General features: G+C 38.4%; 1 protein-coding gene across 6 annotated transcripts in view; it reads left to right on the top strand.

The window, feature by feature from the left end:
• Positions 1–26346, top strand: part of TMEM117 (transmembrane protein 117) — a 216183-nt gene that overhangs the window by 87254 nt on the left and 102583 nt on the right. For all 6 annotated transcript variants that reach the window (XM_068669372.1, XM_068669375.1, XM_068669376.1 and 3 more), the window contains exon 4: positions 9367–9466. In XM_068669372.1, coding sequence (XP_068525473.1) covers positions 9367–9466 — 100 coding nt within the window. The remainder of the gene's footprint in view (positions 1–9366; positions 9467–26346) is intronic.

Genomic DNA, 26346 nt, shown 5'->3' with positions numbered 1-26346 from the left:
TAGTAACTAATTTTTTTAAGTATTGCTTGGCAAAAAATTATCTGAATTTTCAGATGAAGCAAAACTATAACATTCAAAAAAAGTTAGACATAAAAAAAAATCCACATATTTACATTTTTCTAAATTTTAGAAACTCAGTATACATTTTTCATCAATGTTTATGTGTGTAATCTAGCTTGCTGTTTAACAGCTTGTTGAAAATAGGCAATTGTCCTTCTCCATATGCATATAGGAAGGGCAAAGACTGCAAACTTGTATGTCTGTGGTGTGGTATAGAGTGGTGAGTCACGATTGGATTTAAACCCTCAAAATGGGTACACCCAAGGCCAGTTGTCCTGTTTGTGCTCCTGGGCATTTGGGATCTTTTTACTAAAAAACTATTTTGATATCATAATATAGAGGCAAATAGAGTGAATCAAATAAGACATATCAGGTACCAGTTCATACACAGACCCGTCGATTACTTACAGAAATTTTCTAGCCTATTCAAAGAGATACTAAAAAATGAAAAAATTCTTTTAACTTGTTTGATTAGCCACTAAAACAATTCTCACTAAACAAATCATTTAGCAGAATGTAAATCTCTTTATCCTCTCCCATAGTGTTAAACAGGCCTGTAAAAAAGGCAAGAGACAACCCTTCATGTCATTGATGTCATTTATGTCATTCAGGAAAATAATTTACACAATTGTTATAGAGTTTAAGTGGAAGTATAAGTGGCTACAAATAAACTGCTGCAGTGATTGTGCCTGTGCGAGTGTGGAGGGAAGTTCATAGGACTGCGATGTAAGTTAATGTGAGCCTTCATCTATTAGCACGGTAGCTGTAGAAGTGTTTCAGACAACCTGCCCTTGGCTGAGTAGTGTAACCATTACTTGCTGCTGACATGCTAAATGCTCCCTTCAGCCTTTTTTTTTTTGTTTTGTTTTGTCTGGCTAAACAGAATATACCTGTACTGATATACAATGCACAAGAACAGCAAAGAACTTGGAAAATATGAACAAAAATCCCATGGGTATAATACATTTGAGTAATCAAACAATTTGTCCAACTCTGTTGTCTGTCATCTTTTGTGTTTTTTTCTCAGACTATCTCATCTGTAGGAAGGGCTTTGTAGTGGAACCTCTAGGAGTAGTACAGCATTCTGCATTGAAGCACTTAGCACAGTGATGGGGAACGTTGCTCATCTATGAGATGAGAAACCTGGGTTCAGGTCCCAGTTCAGCCACTAATGCTCTCTGATTTTGTGTCATTTAAAGTTTGGCTTAAATAAAGTGATGTAGGTGTATCAGATTCTGACATCTAAACTCTCTGGGAGTATGTCAACACTCATGAAGATTACCTTCAGCCCAAGGAACTATATTAAGGACAATAATATGTTTTAAAGCCTGTGTTAACTGGTCTCAGGATGCTGATTTACTTGAGTAACTTACTCAAAGTAAAGTAACTTACTTTAAGCATCTTAATTACCCTATACTTTTGATCTAATCCAAACTCCTGTCCTGAGTCTCTCCCTGTAGCCTATACAGAGGCTCATATGATGGCTAGAAAAGACTGTTTTGGTTTAACCCAGCAGGCAGCTGAGCACCCCACAGCCATATTCACTCCTTCCCTCCTGTCTCTATGTGATGGGGGAGAGAATCAGAAAAAGGTAAAACTCACGAGTTGAGATAAAGGTGAATGAACAGAAAAGGAAGTGATAATAAGAATAAACAATAATAATAATAGAATATACACAACAAATGATGCACAGTGCAATTGCTTACTACCTGATGCCCAGCAAGTTGGCAAATAGTGGCAGCCCTCCTGTCTAACTCCCCCCAGTTTTATTGTTCATCATGACTCAGAATACCCCTTTGGCCAGTTTGAGTCAGCTGTGCTGCTTCTGTTCCCGAACAGCTTCTTGTGCTCCCCCAGCCTCCTCGCTGGTAGAGCTGTGTGAGAAGCTGAAAAGTCCTTGGCTTAGTGTGAGCACTGCTCTGCAACAGCTAACGCATCAATGTGTTACCAGCATTATTATCATCTTAAATCCAAAACACAGCACCATACCAGCTTCTATGAAAAAAATAAAAAATTAACTGCTCTAAAACTGGAAGAAAGCAAGTTCCTTTTTCATATGTGGAAGTCGTGAAGAGGTACCCCAGTCAAATCCAGCAATAGTAGTATGAGACATATATCTTCAGTTATCCTTCACCAGAATAGGCTGAAACGTGTATTTCTCATCCTCTTTTCTTATGGGTTCTGATAGTGAGATGCAGTTCTCTAACCTGGAAAGAGATTGAACCAGTATTCCCTGGATGAGTGATTGTATCTCATGTGTTTCCTACCATTTAAGTTAGGTACATACACCTCTCTACATTAACAGATAGAAATATGGTTGTCGTGTTTTTCAGTGTTTGCTGCATTTTCCAATGGGCCTTGTCTACTAGGCAGGCTTGCAAAACACTTCGCAGATGGAGCTCTGCAGGCAAACCAAGTGGAGGAATAACTGCTTCACTGATATCAATCAACACAGATGTGAGCCAGAAGCCAAAATGCTTATTCCTGTGGCTAGTGAGATGTTCCTGTACATGCCTAGCAGCAGAACTTTAAATGGCTTGGGAGGGCTTGGGAGCTTGAAAGACTAAGTCCCCAGAGTATGTTAAGCAGCCCTTGGGCCTGTAGGCTGATGAGCAGAAGTTTTCAGAATTACAGGTCTGGTGCCTGATTTCTGAAAACATGTATAAATAAGTTACTAACAAACAGTGTTCAGTTGCAGCCTCAGTTCATTAGTCTCAGGTGTTCTGCACTGTGCCGTGGATCTGTCCCAGGAAAGAGCCTGCTATGGTCTAGCCGTTACTGAATCCTGGTTTTATTGTGCCTTGTAGATTAGCCTGCTGAGCCTCTAGTAGCAGTTACCTCATTGATGCCTTGTCAAGCCAAATATGTGGTTCAGTGCCTCTTAATGTTCTCTGTTCTGGTGTCATTGAAAAAGTTTCATCTGTACCTCCAAAGTATTCACTGGGAATGGTTGGTGACTGTGTGACTAGGTGTTGTGCTGTCTGTACTGTTGGCAGGTAGCTATGTGTTAACACCACTTTCGTTATGGTGTGCCAGTTTATAGGTCAGCAGATCCAGTCTTTGCATCTTCCAGTTCCAGATGACTCCAGTTTCTGGCAGCAGAGGGGTAGTTTTTCAGCTGAGCAAAGTGCTACCATGTTTCTCATTTGCCATTCTGTCACTTTAGAGTGCAAAATATGGATCAGGAACTGTATCTACGGTCTTTTTTGTATGTTTTCAGTTATTCTGACACTCTTTGCCTCTGCTAAATCAAGAAGCTTGTGATGACATGTCAAAACACAAATCTTTTCAGACTGTGTGAACCCCCGTGCTGTCACTTGTTGGCCATCGTCAACACCTTCCACTTTGTCAGGTGCACCGAAGAAGATGAATTCAGTGAATTGACTATTTAGGGGGAATGCCAGATAATAAAACTGCCTCATAAGAGCATGTATCAGACTGCAGAACATGTAGACTTTTAATCACTTTTCATAAGATAGAAGACAGCTAGGCCTGCTCTCCTTTTGGAAGAGCCTCAAGCTACTACTTCATGGGTGCTGTTCCTGTAGACTCTGTACAGAACATGCTGTGTGCTGTGCCTTAGATACTCTGGAGTATGCAAAAAGCCATCTGAAGGATTGTTAAAATGCACCAGCACCCTGTAGGCATTAGATGTCTACAATGAGGCAACTACAACTTCCCATAAATGTCAACACTCTCTTTGCAGTCCATTTAGATCTAGGTTCAGATCAGATGTGTCTGGATTGTCAGATGTGTCATGGGATTTGCTGGAGTTCCAGATCCATCTGGATTATCAGCTGGAGACCAGGATACATCACAGCACCTGGAATGATGTAGTCACCTAGGTTTAACAATGGCTTTTGGTATATGAAAGTAGTGTTTTGACACAGTAGCCATCCTGCAGTAACAAAAGGTATACAACTCCTTCACCTAGCATATCTACAGTAGGATAAGGACAAATTGTGCTCTAATCTTCACTTGCTATCTTGTTGAAGGCTCCATTGAGAGTTTGGATCCCTGGTTTATGCTTAAATGTAAGTGCCTAAATTCATGTGATGGTCAGGAAGACACCACCTCAGCCTTGAGTTTTGGCTGTGGCTTTTCTTTCAGTGCCTGTAACAATGTTGATAGCATCACAGTGGTTCATACATCTGTATCCATCCTAAAAGTGCTCTGTGTGCTTTCAGACTGTTAGTCATTTTGGAGGCTGCTGAAGTGTCATCCTTCTTTAAAAAATAAAAATAAAAGTTGAAATCTCATTTTCTTTGAAAAATTGCTCTGGGGGTACTGCAATAGTTTCCCTCTTTGTCTGATCTGGGCGCATTCTGGTACAAACTCCAAAAAGTGATGAAATACATGGTGCTTCTACATCATTTTCTGATTGCCTATTATTAACTTACCTTTTGCAACAACATGGATGTAGACATCACAAGATGATGATGTTTTTGGGACTATTCTAGAACTATGTCTTTCTACTTAGTCTCTTCATCTCCCTCCCTCTAGCCCCCCCCCCCCCCCCCCCCCCTTTTTTTTTTTTTTTTTCTGTCTTTTGGTTCCTTTGCTTTATCATGTTGTATGAAAAAGGCGGTCTGCCTTCCACAGGCTTTGGGCTGGAAAGAGCAGTTTCCATTGCTTAGCAGCTTCCAGTTTTATTATCAAAGATTAATAGTAGGTTTGTCCCAAATCCCAGTTACAAGCTTGTCCTTTATCTATAGCTTTCACAAGCATGGGCTCCTCAGCCTTTAATTATTTAGTTATCTTCTCTGTTTCTGAAGAGCTTTTTGCTCAGTTATGAGCTTTAACTGCTGTGTTTTTCCAGTCAGTGTTTTCTTAGGTTGTGCTGCTCATGCAATATGAATGTACCTTGCTACAGAATTTGAGTATGGCAAAACAAACAGAATCCTTCTGACAAACTATATAAAACCCAGGTGGACCATGAAAGCTATATGGAACTCAACAGCCATTAACCCTCCTGGCAGACCTGGGTCTTAGCCATGAAACAGAGTAACTAGTTAAAGAAAACTCTGAGAAAGAAAAAAGAGAGAAAACTGCGGATTTTTTCAAAATAGAACTAATTTTACTTTGTAAAATATATATATTCTTACTGGTAAAATATATACCCGTGTTGCATCATGAGGCAAGCATGGCTTTTTAAAAAATGTCAGCTACTCTCATTTGCATGAAATTAAAACGTGAAAATTAAAAGTGATTTTTTTTTTCATTTTTAGCAGCCCCAAATCCATATTTTAAAAAACAAGTCATCTTCTCTTTGTGTTTTTAAATGAAAATAATACTGAAGAGACTGGGATGTAATGGTAATCATAGAATCATAGAATGGCTCAGGTTGGAAGGGACCTTACAGATCATCTGGTTAGAACCCCTCAGCCATAAGCAGGGATGCCACCCACTAGATAAAGGTTGGCCAAGGCCCTATCCAACCTGGCCTTGAACACCTCTAGGGATGGGGCATCTACAACCTCTTTGGGCAACCTGTGCCAGTGCCTCACCACTCTCTGAGCCTAACATCTAAATTCTAAATCTCCCCTCTTTTAGTTTAAAACCATTTCCCCTTGTCCTGTCATTAATCTGGTTGAGCAAAAAGTCACCTCCATCTTTTTTAAGTTCCCTTTAAGTACTGTAAAGCCACAATAAGGTCATCCTGGAGGCTTCTTTTCTGTAGGCTGAACAGCCCCAGCTCTCTCAGCCTTTCAGCGTAGGAGAGGTGCTCCAGCAGCCCTCTGATCATCTTAGTGGCACTCCTCTGGACCCGCTCTAACAGCCTCGCATCTTTCTTGTGCTGGGGGACCCAGACCTGGATGCAGTGCTCCAGGTGGGGCCTCACAAGGGCAGGGACACAATCCACTCCTTCACCATGCTGCCCACCCCTCTGTTGATGCAGCCCAGGCTGCAGTTGGCCTTCTGGGCTAAAGGTGCACACTGCTGGCTCCTGTCGAGCTTCTTGTCTACCAGAACACCCAAGTCCTCCTCTGCAGGGCTGCTCTCAGTGAGTTCTTCTCCCAGTCTGTGCTTGTGTCTGGGATTGCCCTGACCCAGGTGCAGAACATTGCACTTGGACATGTTGAACCTCATGAGGTTCACATGGGCCCACTTTTCCAGCTTGCCCAGATCCCTTGGATGGCATCCTTTCCTTCTGGTGTATCAATTGCACCACGCAGCTTGAAGTCATCTGCAAACCTGCTGAGGGTGTACTCGATCCCACTGGTTATGTTATTCTTAAAGATATGAACACTACCAGTCTCAGGACAGACCCCTGAGGGATACCGCTCATCACCGGTCTCCACTTGTTCATAGAGCCATTGACCACCACTCTTGGGGTGTGGCCTTCAAGCCAACTCCTTATCCACTGAATGATCTACCCATCAAATCCATATCTCTGGAATCTAGAGACTAGTATGTCATGTGGGACCATGTCAAAGGACTTACAGAAATACAGGAACATGACATTGATCATTCTTCCCCTGTCAGCTGATGTAGTCACTCCATTGTAGAAGGCCACCAGATTGGACAGGCAGGATTTGCCCCTGGTGAAGCCATGCTGGCTGTCTTGGATCACTTCTTTGTCTTGTATGTGCCTTGGCGTTGCTTCCAGAAGGACTTTTTCCATGATCTTCCCCAGCACAGAGGTGAAGCTCACCAGTCTGTAGTTCCCTGGGTCCTCCTTTCTACCCCTTTTAAAAATGGGAATGGTGTTTCCCTAATAGCTAACAAAATAGAAGTGTATTTCATTACTATTCCTAACAAGGCAGGGATAGTCCTGAAAATATTTCTCACAGTCCATAAAAGTTGTAATTTTATTTTAATCAGTAAATGCACTTAAAATATACATAGATGACATTCTTATGAGTTTCTTCATAATAATGTCATTTTAACTCTAACTGAAGCTCTGTCAATTTGCATATTTAATTGCGGCATTCATTATAGATTACAATGCACAATTTATACTAGGCTTCTTGGATGCTTTCATATTTCAAATGTTCATATTTCAAATTTCAGAAAGGACTGCTAGGATGATCTGATGCTTTCAAGGCCTTTCTATGTATTTGAGTATTGTATCCACCTTGTCGGACCTTACTGTAAGCCTTGAGATACTTTAACATAAATGAAAACAAGTGACTACATGGAGAATTTCAATTTCAATTTAAAAAAATGGTTTACTTCTAGTCTGATATCTCTTCTACATGCTAATACCTATATACAGTGAGAAGTTGCCTCTCAGCCTCTTTGTATAACCTGTCGTGTATACATCATCCTGCCATGGGTGGCTGTGGTTTGCTCACTATATGCAGTGGTCTATAGGAGTTACCTTAGTGGCCTGGTTTTCATCAGTACTGTGCAAGTGTTCAGCCAGTTTCTGTACACCTGTAATCATGTATAATGCATATGAGAATGTATAATGCATATGAGAAATGGGAATAAAAAAGGTGAAAACTATGTTTTTCTGCATGTGTTTCACACTGACAAAAATGATAAAGAAACCCAGGTTGCTTTTGGGGGTCACTTTTTACAGCTGATGTTCACATTGTGCCTTTTTTATTAATGAGACACTTCCTTAAGGAATGCAGACCTGATTATTTTTTAGCTTAACAAGTTGTTACAAGATTAACACAACGAAGGTGCAGGAAAAAAAAAGAATTCCAATTGTTTCCCAGTTACAGAGAGACTGGGGGAATGCATCTGGAAAGTGCATGCTTGTCTGCTCTTACAGTCTTCCCTAGGTATCTGCTGTTGCCCTCTCTTGGAGACAGGAGGTTGGAACAGAGAGACATTTAGACTGACCCAGTATAGCTGCTTTTGTGTTCTTAGATCTTTATTAGAAACATGATAAATTTAGAATATCAATGATCTTATTAGCTACATAGAACATAATTAAAAATATCTTGGAAAAAGTGGTGTTTTTTTTTTTCTTTTTTTCTTTTTTTCTTTTCCCCATTTTATTAGTATTTTAATTCCAGCAGAAATTCTAAGCCAACTGATTAGATGTTCAACTGATTAAAAAAAATGCATGGTATTTTTATTTAGTAACATATTAGCTAAAAGGTCACCAAATGTGTATAATCAAAAGAACCATTAGAGTATGCCATTTTACACATTTGTCATGAAACCATTCACTGACATTAACATTTATACTCTACAACTTACTAACTTATATCTAAGTAGTGATTCAGTGCTGTCCATGTATTTGTGTGAGCAAGACCTTGTATCCTGATCAAAAGTTTTGATTTTAATAAGACTGCTCTAGAAAGAGGGGTCATCTTGTGCTGATCCAGTTGCATAGATATCATCCCCTAGCTCCTAGAAATTAGAACATCAAGTATATAATAATGGTAAGGTTTGAATAATGCAATGTTCAAAGAAGTTGTTACATGCAACTGGGTTGGTTGTGCATATCCTTAAATAGGCACACCATTATATAAGCAGTGTTTCCAGATATCTTGAAAACACAGATATCACTTGGGAAGTTAAAATATAATGGCTATAATTATTCAATGCGTTAGCTCCTGAGGGGAGTTGTGTCTTCCTAAATACTATAAAAGCCTTTTAGCCAAGGATATGACTACATTAAAAGCTGTGCTTTCTCCTAAAGAATTTTTAATCCAGCACAATTAATTTTACCTCCTTAACTGTCCTTTTATCTTCCTGATGAATTTAAGAGTAGAGGTCAAATTACCATGTAAGGTTTTAAATCCTATCTATTGCACTACTTAAACAGAATGAAAGCACTTCTTTAGGATTTAAGTAAAATTTATGTATGGAAATACATTATTATATATATCAAGAAACAATGGCCTCTCACTGAAATTCTCTATTCCTTGCAATCTTGTATTTAGAAACATGTATTTGTGTACCTGGTAGAGTTAAAAGTCAAGTGACTCAATTAGTTTTTGAAGAGAAGTTAAAGATTTTCATTTTTCATCATGAAGATTTTGCAAAGTCAACAATACTGCAAATGTTGCAATTCCATTTGTACAGAGAAAGAGGTAAAAAGTGTAAAATAGTTTTTATTTCTGGAAGCTATTCATAACCCTAAAGCCTTTGCCTATAGTTATCTCAGCACCTTCAAAAGAAACGTGGGCTGTAAAATCAGATTCACATTTCCATTTCTAATTGGAATTGACCCATCCTAGTTCAGTACTATGTCAAGACTCAGATCTAGCAGAAAAAGTGATTATGCAGGAAATGGGAAATCTTTCACAGTTAATCATAAATTTTGTCACTAAAGCAAATTCTTTATAACTGCATTAAGCCAACGTGTTTAGCTTACAGACTGTGTTCTTGTTTCCACAGTGCATACATTATAACAGACTTCATGGGCATCAGGAATGAAAATTTTATGAAGGTAGCTGCAGTTGGGACTTGGATGGGAGATTTTGTCACAGCATGGATGGTAAGAAATACAATATTACGTTTTAAAAGAAAAAGAAGGAGTAAATTTTTTGTGTTTCAAGGAAAAGAGGAGAGGAGAAGAGAGAAATTCCATTTCTTGAAGTATTCAAGTATTTCAACTCAGGAAAAAAAAAAAAAAAGACAAATGGCAAAGTGGCAGAATGGCAGGGTATTTAATTAGCTGGGAATCCTAAAGAGTTTCAGTTGAAATGAATTGGAGCATCACTTTGTTCCTTCTGTTATGAGTAGGAACTTTGCTGTTGACTTATGTAAAGACAGCACAGTCAGTATCCCTTCTTTGCTCTGAAGTGACATCATGACTGGCAATCTGGTGAAACTGAGAGTAATAATTCAAGAAAAACAAATCTAATGAAAAAGATTTAAAAGAATTACAAGTAATTGAATGATGTGATTAAGAGAAATGGAGGTAAGGGAAAGAAAGTAAAACTGTTACTTCTCAGAATTTGAAGGTAGCCTATTTGAATTGAAACTATCAGATCAAATTTGTCTTTAATTTACTGCTTTAGAGGAATAAACTTTTGAAAAAGATTAGATGTGTTTATGAGGCTGCTTTTCACTTGGATTATAGTTGTTAAAAAAGTTATTTCCTGAAATGTTGGCTGTCCAATTACCTACTTAGCAAAAGAGAACCAGAAAATGACGGTTAGCTGGTAACAAGATGAAGCATATGCAAATGTGTTTTTATTGTTCGGGAAAAGTATTTCTTAAACACAAAGTAATAAAAAGTGAATTCTTTTTTTTTTTTTAAAGTAACATTAGATTTTATGATTAGTGTAGGTAAGAAATAACAACTGTGACTGTTACATTAGTAACTGAAGTCTTTATGACATTCATTTAAACTGGGGAAAGGAGTTCATTTTTAAGCTTTCAGGTTTGTTTTTAATTAATCTAAATCATTTTTTTCCCCTAGTGATTCATTGATACCTCAGTTTGTTTATTTAAAATGATCAACATAATTCTAAGGGGGTTCATTAAAACAGGGAACATTGCCTGATGATGAATGTATATCACTTATCATATAAACATGAAGGGAAAAAAAATCTGAGCACTGGGTGTAGCCAGTAACTGTAATAACCTATGATGTTAACAAAGAAACAAGCCAAGGTGTATGAATTTTAGGGCTCTGGTACGTGTTAGGAGAAAACGCTATAGGAATAGTTTCAAATAAGAATAATTGTGAGACTCTAAGACTATAGTCTATAAACCTATAAGAATAGTCTTAGAAGAGGAGTCTGAGTTTACAGCAATTTATCTTCTATCCTCCATATATTTGGAACATACTGTACAAGAGACAGATAAAAAAAAGGAAAAGAGAAAAACAGCATCAAGGATTTTTTTCAGTATATTGTTTAGTATGTGTCAGTGGTTTGTCCAAGACAAATTATGCTCTGTGAAATGGTGGCCATGAAAATCAAGTGCTGAGCAAACCATCTGCACATGCAAGCTTACAATAAGGACATTGCAGAGTTGGTGAGTTAACTGATATTGACCATCAATGCGGGTTTTTACTGAATCAGTAATAAAATTCAGGGCTACTTCTGGACGCCTTTAACTTGACCCTTTATTTTATGGGCTTCAACAGCGTCATACAACTGTCTAAGGAAAGTTGATGCATAAGCTAAGCTGAATTGAGAGGGTATGTTCATCAGACATACATGACTTAGAGTTCTGACAGCAGAGTCTGTGTAGGTCACACTACATTGGGTAATATTACACTTATTAAGTCCCCCTTTTTTCATTTCCTTCAAGGAAAAACAAAAACAAAAACAAAACACCACCAATCCAACAAATAAAAAACCCTGTTACATAAAGCACTTTATAAAGCATAGAAATGGCTTGATTCAAGAGTCACAAGACTTCTGACCCTCTCTTTCCTGTGTACTGAAAACCCTTTCAAGTCTTTTCAGCAGTGGAGGATAATTTGGATTGTGCCAAATCAGATTCCAGTTGTCACTAAAGAATGACGGAGAGACTGGAGGGGCAGTTTTTGCAAATCTCTAGACAAAGTGTGTGAATCAATCTATGGAAATGACAATGTTTAAAGGCAGCTAAGGAACATCAAAAAATATACAATGTCAGGTATTAGGAACAGTGGACAGCATGTGCATTGGTGAAAATCTGTCACACAGCCTAACTTTAGCAATTTTGTTCTATATGAGCAGAAATAGTCATGTGGTTTATACTTTATACTGTTTGAATTTGCTTGACTTTCTGCATGTCAAACCCAGAATGGGAACAATATCAAAGTAACATGAGTCTTCTGTGGGATTGCTACATATTATAAAATCATAGAATCATTTAGGTTGGAAAAGACCTTCAAGATCATCAAGTCCAACATGACCTACCAAGTCCTGTCACTAAATCTTTTCCTCTAGTGCCACATCCACAAGTCTCTTAAATACCTCCAGGGATGGGGACTCCACCACTTGCTTGGGCCATCTAGTGCTTGACCATCCCCATTATGAAGAAATTCTTCCTGATATCCAGTCTAAACTTCCCCTGATGCAACTTGAGGCCACTTGGCTCACATTCAGCTGGCTGTTGATCAGCAGCCACAGGCCCTCTTTTTGTTGTGCAGTTATGGAGTCTTCCAATCCTGTTTGGAAACAGAAAAAAGAAAGGCTGTTATGGAACCATCACACATTTTCACATCCGCAGCAGTAGTTCTGTTTCCTAATGTTTAAAAAGATTCTGCAAGGAAGCCACCCACTCTTTAGACTGCAAAACCGAAGATGAAAAAGCAGATGTTGCCTTCACTTCAGTGCCTTGGAATCATACTGGAATAAAAATCTTATTCCCTGCTTAATAGGAAAGTTTGTAAATAAAGCAAAACAGATGGTATTACATTTTCAAAATGAGGAATCAATAAACAATAATGTTGTCCTAGTACAGCTAGGGCAGGCTTGTTAAATCGGGAAAGTGATTGAAATGGGAAGATATGTTTTGGATTGCTGTTTGTTTTGGATTTAAAAGGCAGAAGTAAGCCTTTCGCCTCAACACTTCTTGTTCACTGACAGACTCTGACTCAATTTGTAATAAAATCAGAAACGTTTTTTCCACTGTGTAATGGGAATGGGGCCATGCTCCAGGTTCACAAGACCTTCTCCTTTGCACCTCTAGACAAGAACTTGTAATACTAATAATCATCTTTGCTGAAGTCTGTAGGAAGAGTTAGATGTTCAAAATAGGTCTGTGAAGAGACGAATGGATTCAATACACTAACTGCCTCTCTTTTTTTCCTCTTTGAAGCCAGGGAAGTGCCTTCTTTGACAGTCTCCTGCTCTCATAGAATGCATACTGTTCTCCTGGGGAGTGCTTTTGAGGCAGAAGCCACAGGATTTGGCACAGTAGGATAGCTTTAAAAAAAAGAAGAAGAAAAAAAAAAAAAAAGGTTGGATTTCACCCAGACAAGCCTATAAACTAACAGTTAAGGCTTTCAAGTGGGAGAGTGTGAGCAGCCTGGGGAAGGAACTCAGGCCAGGGCAGAACCTCTGATGATTAGAGTTGGGTGGCCTCCTGACCTTCTCTGTAAAAATGAGCAACTTGCTACAAAAACTTGTGGTTTTGTGAGGACCCAGTCCTGAGCATGTGTGGTAAAGCATACTGAAAATTTACCAAAAGGAGTGGATGGCACTGAATATTGACAGAGGGCCACTGAATATTGACAGAGAGGGCAGAGTACACTCAGAGCTTCCTCTGTTCCTTGCAACTTCCTAGTGGGGTGGAGGGAACACTGCTTCCCTGCTTCTTTCCAGGCAGTGTTGGCTTTTTGACTGTCAATACTTTGTCCTCCACTCTGGGTGATGGCTCTTTCGGCTCTCCAATGATCACATATCAGCATTGCATTATGAATGATGCTCATACAACATTGAGAGATTTGCTTACCACCTGTCATTGCTGCTTAGCTTAATGACATAGCCCTGCCTACAAGCCCTACATATGTGTGAAGGAGTGCAAACAAGGTCCTGATACCTTGACTGCTAGTATTATCAAAAGCTGAAGCTGGAGCAGTCAACTTCAGCCAGAGACTGACATTAAACTTCATCAGGTCCTGTTGACAGGGCATCCTATTCCCATTTACTTTCCTGCTGCAAAGTAATTTAATTGAAATTCTCTTTTTCCTCATTAACTGCTAGATGATACTCGAGAAGGTTTGAGAGATCACTGAGCCACAGAGACTCCTCTGACTCACATCACCAGGAGTAATGATAGATTCAAGGGATGGTTTAATTTATAATTTATAAAACTAGTATTTAATAAATCTGTACCACTGTGCTTTTATTTGTTTGTTTTTGAAAAAATGGAGAAACTAAGACTTCTCTCAACACTGCTTTAGTGCAGTACTTGTCATGGTGTCCCAGAGTGTAAGCTGAATCACTGTCACAACTCCTGACTGTTCTTTCTGATGAATTCACTTAATTTCAATTGGACTCTTCCCTCACTTGGGACCACGAATACTCCTAGCGCCATTTCTGTCTTTGACCATCTTAGCAGAAGAACTAGTAGAAAATAATACTTCCAGTGGTCTGGATGGAAGAATGATAGGTCACCACTTGTTCCACTGGCCCATTATCCAGGACTGACAGAGACACTCTTCCTATTCACTTGGATATGGAGGTCGAAACCTAAGACTTCTTGTGAGGACATAGTATTGGGATTTCAAAAGGTTGCTACCGAGTGATGAATCCACACCTACTTTTCGTTATTAGTGGAACAGGATATTGACCCCAAACACACAATTTCCCTGGGTGTGTGAAGTTTCTCGGGCCTCAGAGACACATCTTTAAGTTCCCCTGAAGGATCATGGCTATATATCATGACATGTAACTTGTAGTGGAATGCTGCTTGCCTTTGAAAAAGCTTATCTGTTCTTCTGTGAGTAAGACTTTCTGTTCCCTGAGATTTTCAGTGCTAAATGAAAAAGCTCCAGGAGATGTACTTTGCCGTTTTTTTTGGACGTACCAGGTTTTCTGTGTTTGTTATTCTAGAGGACAAATCTCACCCTGTTACATGTTCTGGCTCTGTTAGTGCTGAAAGAAAGGTATTTTTTCTGTTCTTTTCATTTTTCTTTATTGGACATTTTTTATCTTCACTCCGTGATGAAGGGGGCTCTTCTATTTTTCCATCTTATGAGATTAACATGTCCTACATGGCTGGTGATGGTGTAGCTAGTTAGGCCTGTAGCTGATTGTGATATTCCCTGATTGTCTATTTCTTTCCTATTAGCTCCTAATAGTGTGGGGAAGGATGGGGGAGGAGGATGCTATGGGACAGTATGGGACACTAAGATAATATTTTCATGGCGCTATCTATCATAACTTGAAGATCTTGCTCCTGGGCTATAATGGTCAGCTGAGGGCATTTGTTTCATATGGGAAGCTAGAATTGTTTTGCCCCTTGTGCATCACTTTTCATTCATCTACAAAGAATTTAATCTGCCGTTTTATTGCCTAGGGACTTACTTCCATAAGGACCTTTCTCAGTTCTTCACAGTCAGCAAGTCATCATCCTTATTACTGTGAATAACTTAATATCATTATAAAGCTTTCTCACCTCACTGCTCACCCATTTCACAAGGTTACTTAGGAATATGATGAACAACTGCATCCCCTGCACAAATCCCTGTGGAACTCCACTAATGACCTCCCTCCATTGCAAGAGCTGTCTGGCTAACCTACTTACCTCCTGTTTCCTGTCTTTTAACCAGTTATTTATCAACATAAAGACCTTCCCTAAAGCTCTGACTGTTGGGTTTCTATAGAAGCCTTTGATAAGGGATTTTTCAAAAGCCGTTTAAAAAATTCAGGTTAGGCTATTTCAACCACATCTCCTTTATCCACGTGCTTTGTTGACCTCATTCAGTAATCCTGTTCTGAAATATCCCCATTCCTGATATTTACAGAGCCAGCCACTTAGCACTCCTTTCACAGCCTCAGTGTTCCCTGCTGCCATTAAAGAAATACTCAGACAATGTTAAGTGGCCCTGAACGTGCTGTTTGTATGAAAGACATGGTCCCAGCTCAGGAACTATGAATGTGGAGAACAGTTTGGAGCCACCTTTGTGTGGCTTCTTGGTGAAAGACAGAGAGCTTATTTCCTAGCAGTTAAAAATTATATATACATTTTCCTTCATTTTCGTTCATTTCATCTTTCCTTGTCTTTCAAAAGTCTTTAATATTGTTGCCTGCACATGGTTTTGTAGGTGAACAAAAATTAATGTGAAAATACTTTGTATGAAACAAAGACAATATTTAAATATTCTGGCATATAACAGAAGGGGCAGCAGAGCCTGAACACGGCTGTTAATGTTATTCTGAAGACAGAAATGTCGTTGTCTGTGGTAAAACCTATATTCTGAATATGTGTGTGGGTTACATATTCAGAGAATATCAACCATTGATAAATTAACTCTCTTTTCTGTGTAATGTATAGCCTTTTGGATCCCTTAGGGCTGGACAGGGAGGATCTTACCAAGGTTTGGTTATTTCCATTGCTGGGTGGCTATTTTTTGAATTATCATTTTGGACACAGGAACCTGTGGATGTTTAAGTCTTTTAACTTGGGCCGCTCTTGGCCTTGTTGCTGATATATACTTTTTCTCTGCTTCCCTGCAATACAGGCAGTGGCTACAATATAACTGCCTTAGTTTAGGATAGAAGTATTTAACAGCAACAAATACATACTTGATTAACTCTTCATTTTGACCTTGTAAATGCTAGTGTGTCTTTCATAAACTTGCAGCATAATGCTTTACTGTAATATACAGTGCAGGGTGAAGTAATGTAGCCCACACATTATACTTTAGTAAACCTGTAATTTGATTTTATTTTCTGTTAGATATCCAGTACCTGTAGATTATGCACTCTCTGCTGTATTCTGTATTCATTTTTATAATAAGTGTTTACTTATTGCCATTAAATCATTCTTGCAAAACTATTAGCATGAATTTTAACAGTATTTGGAGATATTTACTTTTGACTGTTGCCTTTGCAATCCTCTAAAATATTTGTAGAATAGAAGAACAAGCTATTAAATGATTTCGAAGTGCTTCCCTTGTGTCCATTAAAACAGAAGATAATTCTTGTCCTCATTTGCTCTGAGACGTGACTACCTATTTTGACATCCTAGAGGAACAAGGGATTCATCGCTGCTATGCAGAAATTAGGTTGATTTGCCTCTTTGTTTTTATCTCATCTCATAATGTGTATGAGGTAACAGGGCATGCTCAAACAAAGTGAGCAACCTGGATGGTGCAAATACTATCATGTTGAAGAAAAGAACAGAAACACCAAACTATTACAGTGCCAGTAGATATAAAATAAAATACTAGTGTGACTAAAAAATGAAACTTCATTTAATATAGGCCAGGACACCACTTTAAAAAATGCTGAAAGAAATTGTAACACGATCATTAAAAATAATGAAGTTTCTGAGATTCTGTACATATCTCCCTTATAAAAGCATAGCCACAAGTGTTAGTTCTTAAAATAACTGAGTCTTAAAGAGTGAGCCTTCTCTCCAGAAAATACTGTTCTGCAAAGCGTAGTATTTTATTTTATTTTTTTATTTACAAGGAGAGAAAACTCCACCATCTCGGCACTTGTTCCGTGATAGTTTGGAGAGTCAAGAGTCTTGAATGACTGACACCTTTTCTAACTTATGCCTCTGTCAAGGATTGGGCATGACAATTCAGATTATGATCAGTGTCAATCTTCTTGATTGTTTCTATTCCACTGACATATCAAATGACAAAATAAAACTGTAATTGAATTTGCAGTGGCATCTGAAATACTGTATAGCTAACAATTCCACTGTACTTCAGTAGTGGAAATCATATTTAACTATGAAGCATGAAATGAAAGGACCAAGGTGGGTGACACGTTCCTAAAATCACTTGCCAGGGCTGCACGGGAATGTGACTAACAGCAACACTTGTGGCAACGTGCTACTTTTCATTCAAAGAAACAGGCACAATGCCATTTGCTCTTCTTGTTCTTTTACATTTCTGTTTTTTGCTTTTTTCATCCTTCTTGTAGGCCAGCTGTAGAGCCATTCTGTAGCTTGTTGTTCTATCTCCAGTAGAAAAACATACACGTAAAGTCATTAGCACAACTGATATTCATACACCCAGTCATACAAGACCACTAATTTTGTATTTTCAATTCTGTAGGACACAAATGTGCCACATCCTGCTTTTCTTCATGGCTGGGATATAGTTATATAAGGTGAAGTGTGCCTGGTGTCATCTGAGTTCATCCAATCATCCCATCAAGTCAGATTGCACTATTATTTATTCATTGATTGATGGTGTAGCCATCTGTTCGTGTGCTCTAGATTATAATTATCTGCCTTTTCAAGCTTGATCTTCTTTCGTATTCCCCTGTTACCTTGTCATTTGAATTCTGACCAGGCATTGCCAGAGGTGTTACTTCATCCCTGTCACTTTCCCAGCAAGTGACTTCTTTCAGCTCATCCTCACAGCAGGTGTCATTGTTGCATGAAGATAACCATTTTCTGTGTTTTAAAACATGTGCTTGGTATATCTATCAATAAAAGCCTCAGCATTTTCTACTGAAGAAGACTACCTCACCTCAGAATTCAAGAAGGCAGAGCATCCTCCCTTTTGAATGCCATGAGCAGCCTGACTCCAAGTGTGCTCCTAGTACACCGTGCACCAAGCAGAGATCTGCACCTTGGGTGTGCGTATGTGATTTTGTGGGATGCTCTTTCTCCAGTGTATAAATCAGCAGATTTTAGGGAATGATGGGCACACATAAAGCAGGAACATCCTAGTATGTGTATTTCATGTGTGTTGATTCGAGCTATTTGTTGATTTGGGGAATAGTCATAGAAGGGTCTCAAAAATGTTTGTTAACATTTGGTGTCAGGCATTGTGACTTATCAGTTATAGTGTTGGCACTGATCCCAAATATATAGCTCACTGATTGCTGATTAATTATGTATCATTAATAAGTCAATGAAACTCTTTGATTTATATTTTATTTAAACCACACGAATTGAGCAGTTTTTCCTCGTAGCACTTGAGGATTTTCAGTAATCTGAAAACTACCAGTCATTTTTGTCGATATATGAATACAACCAAAAGATCCTGTGAGAAGGCTGCAGCTGATGTTCTAGGCACTCTGATGTACTTTACTTTTGGCCTAGAACTGGAAAACATAGAGGAGTGGCCCGAGAATGGATTTTGCAAAATTAGGCTTAATTTTGCAAAATTAGGTAGTTCTCTTTGCCTTAGAAATCAAAAAGTAATATTGGATCTTCTGCTTCCAGGCCAAGCAGTGCAGCTGATGAATGGTTGTACCACAAGAATACAGCTGTTTCAACCTGGCTAAAGAGATTCTGTTAATTATCAGAAAAGCAGTCCAGATTCTCAGCCCAGTCCTATGTCAGGTTCTTCACTCCCTTTTCAGACCTGAATCCTGATAATTTTTCTATTGGGACCAAAAGTCTGCTGATGGTCAGTCAAGATTCACCTGGCAGCAATCAACCCAATAGTCCTCAGTGAGTGAGCACAGAGTTTCTGGCACCCTACTGTACTCAGTGGACCATATCTAGGTATTCTTCCTGGGTGTAATACCTCTACAATACAATCTTAAATTCTTTGTGCTTTCAAGTTTCCAATTTCTGTCACAGTCAGAAAAATTAACATACTTGTTATTCCCCCCTTCTCTCCATATCTGTGGGCTGAGGTGTCAAGATGGATGTCTCTTATTTAAATTGACAACAGCAGAAATTCCCACAATGTTTATGAAGAGTTGACAAATGCAAAAAGTTAGACCCTGCTTGCTGAGACTGACCATGGTGACAGCAAGCTGCCTCTTACAAGATTGCTGCGGAGTTTCTTCCCATCACTGGCGCACTTTCCAATTGCAGTTCACGCTACATTCCTTCTGGAAAGTGTCTCTGCTTCTAGCATTGCCAAAATGCACAAAGACTTCTTTCTGCTCTCCATAAAGCTGCCACATACAGGTGTCCTAGTCAATGTGGTAGGTAGTTGGGTGGGTCTCACTGTTTGTGTACGTCCTAGTTTACCACTCAGCCTCAGACACAGTCCGAGCAAAGAAATGCCTGAGGGTAAAAAGAGATTTGCTGATAACTGGAGCTCTCTGAGATGTGTGGGCCTTGTGTGCACTCATTTTCTACCCTTGTTCTTACTTTCTCCAGAACTGTTTCCTCTAACAATCACAGATTATTTAGATGATGTTAAACAATACCTGTTATTGCTATCCTGTAGGTGAAAAGAGAATAAATCAAGACATACTGAACAGCAGTGTGACCTTTCAGAAGTAGCTGCTCTTTTCTGCTTTCATGCTTTAGTTGCAATAATGTGAGTTCGTGTGTGAACTGTATGTTTTGAATAGTCCTCTTGTTGATTATTAATGTGCTTTTACTCTTTAGAAGCTGCAGGTGTTTATATGAAAACAAGACTTAATCCACTTGTTCTAAAGAGGACTTAACACAAGGCCAGAAATGATAGTAGATAGAGGCGATTGTAGTTACCCAGCCACATGGATAAGAATGTAGTTTTCCTGGGTTTTGGTACAAAGGAAGAAATAGGTTTTTAGCATTAGTTCTCTATTTAGCCTAGATCAAAGACGACATATACCTGTAATCAATATGCACACTGTTCTTATATAGTTCTGGTTGTAGGAGGCTCAGGAGGTGCAGCAAAGTGGAAAAGACGTTTACAGTTTAAAAGTTACAGATTTTTTATTGAATGCCTTGCCACACACTGCATTCCTCTGAAAATACGGAACTTCATCAAATTTAAAAAGTGAAGTCACATTTCTTTTTTTGATTACATCTATTGTGTGATTTTCTGATGTTATAATATCGAAACCAGTGCTTTTGTAAGGGCTGCTGGGATAACTCTTAGTGTAAGATAAAATTCTGTGTATATAAATGCATTGTAATTGATCTCACTGTTAAAGCACAGAAAGCCTATACCTGACTTAATTGTCTTAGTGCTCCCTTATATCTTCCAAAACCCCTTAAAAACTAACTCGTGCAACATGTGTATCCATCAGGCAAATGGGATTTCTGCAAAACTAGTCAAAAAGTCCATGACATGTTTCCCAGGGCTGCATGGGCATGTTTACTTCACTGGTTTCAGTGGTCATTGGAAGTTCAGTGACTGCTTTTTCCATGTTACATGTTCATCTGTAGGGGGTGAGGAACTCAAAGAGGAAAGCGAGGTAGTGAGCCAAGACTTGACAACCTAGGTATTGTGTAGTGGTGTGCTTAGAAGTTAAGGTGATTGTCTTCTGACTGCAGTGAATGTGAAACTGAGGCCTAACACTTGCTTCCTTTTAATCTCACTTATCTGTGCTTTTTTTTTTTTTTTTCTTTTTCTGATCATAAAGTTTCTTTTAATTCCAGAACAGGAATGATCTGTGTTCTGAAACCCTGAGTATTCTGAGATGCTTAAAAAATGAATGAAGGATCATGTCAAATATTAATGGGAACTATTCTGTTCTCCAAATGTTGGAGGTGAAAGATATGGCTAAGTCTTTTTCAAAATACAAGGTGTAAGGGAGACGATACATTTTCCCACAACTCAAATACTGTTCAATTGGTTTGTTTTGTAGCTTCAGGTAGCCATACAGCTATAAATCAGTGTGTTGTACATTCATTTTTCTTCTTTATTATACTATCCTTTGGTCTTTTTCATGTAGAACTGTACTTGCTTCTTGCTGGCATTTATGCAGCAGATCTTGACATATCCAGATTACATGTGTTTAGAAGCTGAAGTCAGAGTACCATATAAATTAAAGTAACTACACAACAATTTTGCATTCTGACATATGATGTACTCCTTAGAAAGGGTGTGAAAGAGTGGGTGTCAGAAGTACTGCAGAAGTGGGGCTCTAGAAATAACATGTTCTTACTGAAGATCGCTGAGTACATATGGCAAATGCGTAAACTGTCGGAGTCTCTAAGATGGACACTTCCTTTCTGGAACAGTTGTCTAGTTGTGTTTGAGTCTGCAAGCACAAACCTTTTTCACTGATTGGCAAAAAAAAAAAAAAAAAAAAAAAAGAATATTCAAAGCCATTACCTCAATAAATCTGAGAATATGTTTAATGAGAAGCTCTATAGTAGAATGGGAAGGGGTTGCTTGATAAGTATTATAAAAATAATATTGAATTGACTGTGCAAATTCAGCTGAAGATCTTTAATGGACTAAATATATGGTGAAATAAGGCCTTCTGTATCCACAGGGAGAGATTAGCAGCAGATGGCAGTGGTACACAGCAAAGCATTTTTTTAATTCTGAATTCCTTCAGGGTCTGTACGATGAACTTGGTAACTGTAAAGGGAAAAGTGGAAAGAAATCTGTTTTATTATGAAAAAACATCACAGTACTCTTGCCTAACAAAACGATGTATAAAATATGTGCTTCTTTACAAAGGAGAGCACAGCTGAAATTGATAAAGAAAGAAGAGACGATTTCTAGTCTTAAACGACACTATTCTGAGGGACAGATATTCAGCTGAGAAACTTTATTATGAAGTTGGAAGAAGCTGCAGTTGCTTCTGTTGTCCAGTTTCCTTCTGTGTAGACTTGCCTTCTCGTTTAACGCTTCGCATTTCACATTCCCTAGAGTGTAATCATCATAATTGAAATCAGTAACAAATTCCTATTGTGTGGATTTCATGCCTGGTGCTGTTTTATGGAAAAAATATGCTTAGAGTATGGTCGGAAAGAAAGTTTAAATGCCCAGGTTACCATTCATTTTGTATTGAGGCATGCCTAGAAGAAAAGGAAGGTTATTCTCACAACAGCTACAGTACCTTGAAAATGGTGTCTTGTGTTACAATAGGTCAATTCAACTCACACATTCTGAAGATCAATACATCAGGAGAGCAATTAAGAAAATGCCTGTGTAACCACAGCACAGAATTAATTTTCCTGTGTGGTATCGCATAATATATGAATTTGTACTAGTGTGAGAAGTCTTCTCTTCATTCAACCTGCTAAGAAATAATAGAATCCTGCTTCACTCCAAGTGAGGATTGTTAACCTGTGGGTAAAATCACTGGCTGCACCCTATATGTAAGGAAGTTGACAGTAAAGCTAAGCCTGAAATGGAGAAATCTTAGGACCTGTCAAAGTCAGAATTATGGTACTGTAGCCAGAAGGTCAGATTTTTGAAATCTATACTTGTGGTTGTGCTCAGGAAACACTACAAATTTGACATGCTCAAACACAGTTTCTGCAGAAAAACAAACAAACAAACAAAACCAGATAGATTGGCTTCTAAAAACTCTGTTGCCAAAACCGCAGTTTAACTTTGTTGCAGTCCTGCTGACTGCAACAGACTTAAAATATACAAATGCTTCTTAATAACTGAGATATTAAAATAAAAATATTCAATAGATTTGAATTAAAATTCATTATAAAACTTCATTTAATAAAAGGCTCTCAGTAAGATGGTTCTACTTTTTCCTTCGTTTCTTTTTATTGTTATTTTACATTACTTGAAATGGGATCTTCAAGTACTCTTTTAAATGGTTAGAAAGATTGTCGAGTTTCACTTAAACTTTTGTAAGTACCTTTAAAGCCTCCATTAAACAGCTATTTTTGTAATTTCGTACAGTACTACGCTTCTCCAAATCACAAAAGAAATCACTGCCTCCTACACTGGCAGTAATAAAAAAGGCTTTACATTTTGCAGACATTAGGGACTGATCTTTATAGCAACTCGTGGAGATGGGTATGCAAATATCCCCCCTTTTTTTTTTACAACAGAGAACTGAAGCAAAGATAAAGCTCACAGATAAAGCTTTTTTCAGGCCAAATTAATCAGGTGTTACCCACACCTGCCAATAAAGTTACGCTGACCTTTATATTAGTGTAAATGATGACAAAAGGATTTATATTGGGCAGCAGCTCATCAGTCCTTGTATCTTGCAGTTGAAAATGCTTTGTTGCTTGTCTGGCTCATCTGGGGAATTGGTGATGGAGCTGAGATGAGAACCCTGCTCTCAGCTCTGTATTTGTCCCATCACCGTTTTCCTCAAGTCTAAGTAAAATTATTTTCTGTTTCCACTGATGGCAGCATTCCAGTGTATCTAAATGGTATCTTTCTCTGCAGAAACACTGAATAACAACTTCTACAGAAAACTAAAATGGAACATAAGTGCCCAGGGGAATCATAAACAGGAGGAGCTGCTCTGGGTTTTTTATCTTAGCCAGCCATAAACGTGTATTATAAGGTTTCTCCTCACCTATAAGCAGGTGAGAAACAACTTAAGTAGAGTAATTTAACAACTTGATCTACTACAAAATTGATGGAGCACTGTCAGAAGGATTATCAGGGAGGACAGATCATGTAGGTGTGATTTCATCAGCATGTTGTTGGCAAAGGCCCAGCACTAAGGTGAGGCACAGCTCAAATTATGACATCTAAGTGTTGTCATAGACAGGCCCATACTTTTCACACTGGTTTCTTGGGACTTCTTTTTGTCGCTCATGGGCCTCACACATGTCCACAGCAGATTATGTTCAAGTCTTTATACCTGTATGGCTTTCCACCACCCAGCAGTACCGTACAAAGTTAGCCATTTGCCATCTGGTCTTCACTACAGGAGAAGTGGGAGGTGAGATATCTGCATCATAGGATTTGTGTGACCAAATGGTGGTTTGGTAATATAAAGGGTGTGGTTTATATTCCACTTTTTAATATGAGCTGAATGTTCTGGACTACGTTAATAGCCGGTGGAGAGAAAAAGGCATGCTGAGTGCATGGAGTGTAGTGGACATCTGAAATAATGCAAATGAACCACATTGTAAAACTATTTATTTCTCTCCAATAAATAGTGGAGAGAAATAATAGTATATAAATAATAGGCAATAAAGGTGCAGGGTAACAGATAAATAATAATTTGTAGGTTGGCGGATTTGGGTGTTTTTATTTTTGGTATTAAAGTTATGTATCTGGATGCAGGGATAGAGAAATGCCAGAAATTGTACCACACAAAAAAGCAGAGCTAAAGCATAGTGATGTTTACTGTCAAACATTCCTTTGGAAGTAAGAAAGGTAAAGGAAGACTTGCAGAATGGCAAGGCTTTCCTGGCAAGACATTAAAAGAACTTCACATAAAATCTGAAGCTCATGTAGCAGTGAATAAATTAAACCATAATGCAAATAAAACATAAAGAATTCACATACAACAGCAGCATGAAATCGAGGACTGTATGAACAGTAATGGGAACAAGTGTGACTGCATCCTCCAGAATCTGAAATTTTACCTTAAAGTTAGCAAAACTCTTAGGAAAAAAAGTTATTTAAGCTATTGAAATTTCAAGACTGATTGCAGAGAAGATTTGTTGGCATTTATAGATTAAAACCTGTGTGTGTGCACGGATTCAGTTCTGAGAGATGCCCTGTTTGTATTATTTCTCTACTAATGGAAAACAGCCTTCATCTATATGAGGCAACTGGATATTGTTAATCCTACAGTACCCTAATCTGTGTAAGGCAAACAAATGTAGTTCATTTGTTGCAAATCTGGCATGTGACCACAAAAAACCTCATTTCATTGATTTCTTCTGAATCTCTCATCCGGCAGTGATTTCCTGGCATCTTGTTCTCATTGGCATGACCAAAGACAGGCTGGGCGTATACCATCTGCAATGCTTATTCATGCTTTGCTAACCTACAATTTATATTGATTCAACCTATTTCCAAGGTTATCTTATTCCATTTAGTAGACCAACAGCTTTTAAATGAATTGAAGTAGCATGATAGGCCTGAATCAGTCACATGATGCTCCTAGCTAGATATTTGGGTATGACCTCAGAACAGATGCCAACACTGTCTGATTATTTCTCCATCAGGGTGTACTTCTTGTGTCTTGTCAGGTCAGCTTTGCATCTTATTTTGCCTTTGGAAAGGCGTAGAGATTTGGGAGCTGATGATCTGATGCAGCAAAAGCTGCATGCCACTCTAATGTTGAAGGTTAAGTGCTGCTACTCTGCTGGGTTATTGAAGGCTTGTTTAGTGCTCAGTGGAATGGAGCTTTTGTATTCCTGTAACGAAAACCTGAATTACTAACAAGTGTTATAAAATTCCAGTTATTTGACAAGAAGGTGTAACCAGAATGGTACTGAGAAGTTGGCTGTAATGTGGACTTTATATTAAAGGCTCTAAAATCTAGCTGTTGAATTTTGCTATCATAATCTGTTACCTCAGAAATTTGTTTTTTTCCTCTTACTTTGCTTTTTTTAGTATCTCATCCCCTGTCATTCATTTCAAACTGTTGCTGCACAAAAAATGACATTCTCTGCTCTTACGTCTGTGTGTTATATTCAGGGATATTCCTATTGTTTCTGAAATACCTCTTATTTCAAGTTCTACCTGTTTCCCCTCCTGCCATCCTCCTTTTTGTATACCACACACTGGCTGATATCTTAAACTCTTCAGATTTCCTTCTGCTCTTGTAATTTGTTCATTCCAAGTCTTTTGTCCAGTGCTGTTAGACGGAACAGCCTCACAGTACACATTGAACTTCAGTTCTTTCACGTGGAATTAAAAATCTGCCAACTTAACTTACGATGACTTTGCCTATTGTACTTCTGTCTTATGTGGTTTGTGTTCACTATGCTGTAAAAATTTAAGGCACTGACTGTTTCTTTTACTGACTTTATTTTTATATATTTATGTATATATATATATATATATATTTTTTTTTTTGCAAGTTGTACAATGCTGTCAGTATGGAGTAATAATAATTATAAACATTAGCTCAATTGCTTCACTCTCCTTTTCTGTCTTTGGCAGCTGAGTAAATTTTGCATCCATGTGCATGCTGTTGTCTCCATTGCAATGGTGCA

The sequence above is a fragment of the Anas acuta genome, chromosome 1 (assembly GCF_963932015.1).
Source record: "Anas acuta chromosome 1, bAnaAcu1.1, whole genome shotgun sequence".
In the NCBI taxonomy this organism is placed as follows: Eukaryota; Metazoa; Chordata; class Aves; order Anseriformes; family Anatidae; genus Anas; species Anas acuta.
The sequence above is the reverse complement of the archived record's forward strand: the minus strand, read 5'-3'. Positions and strand labels throughout refer to the sequence as shown.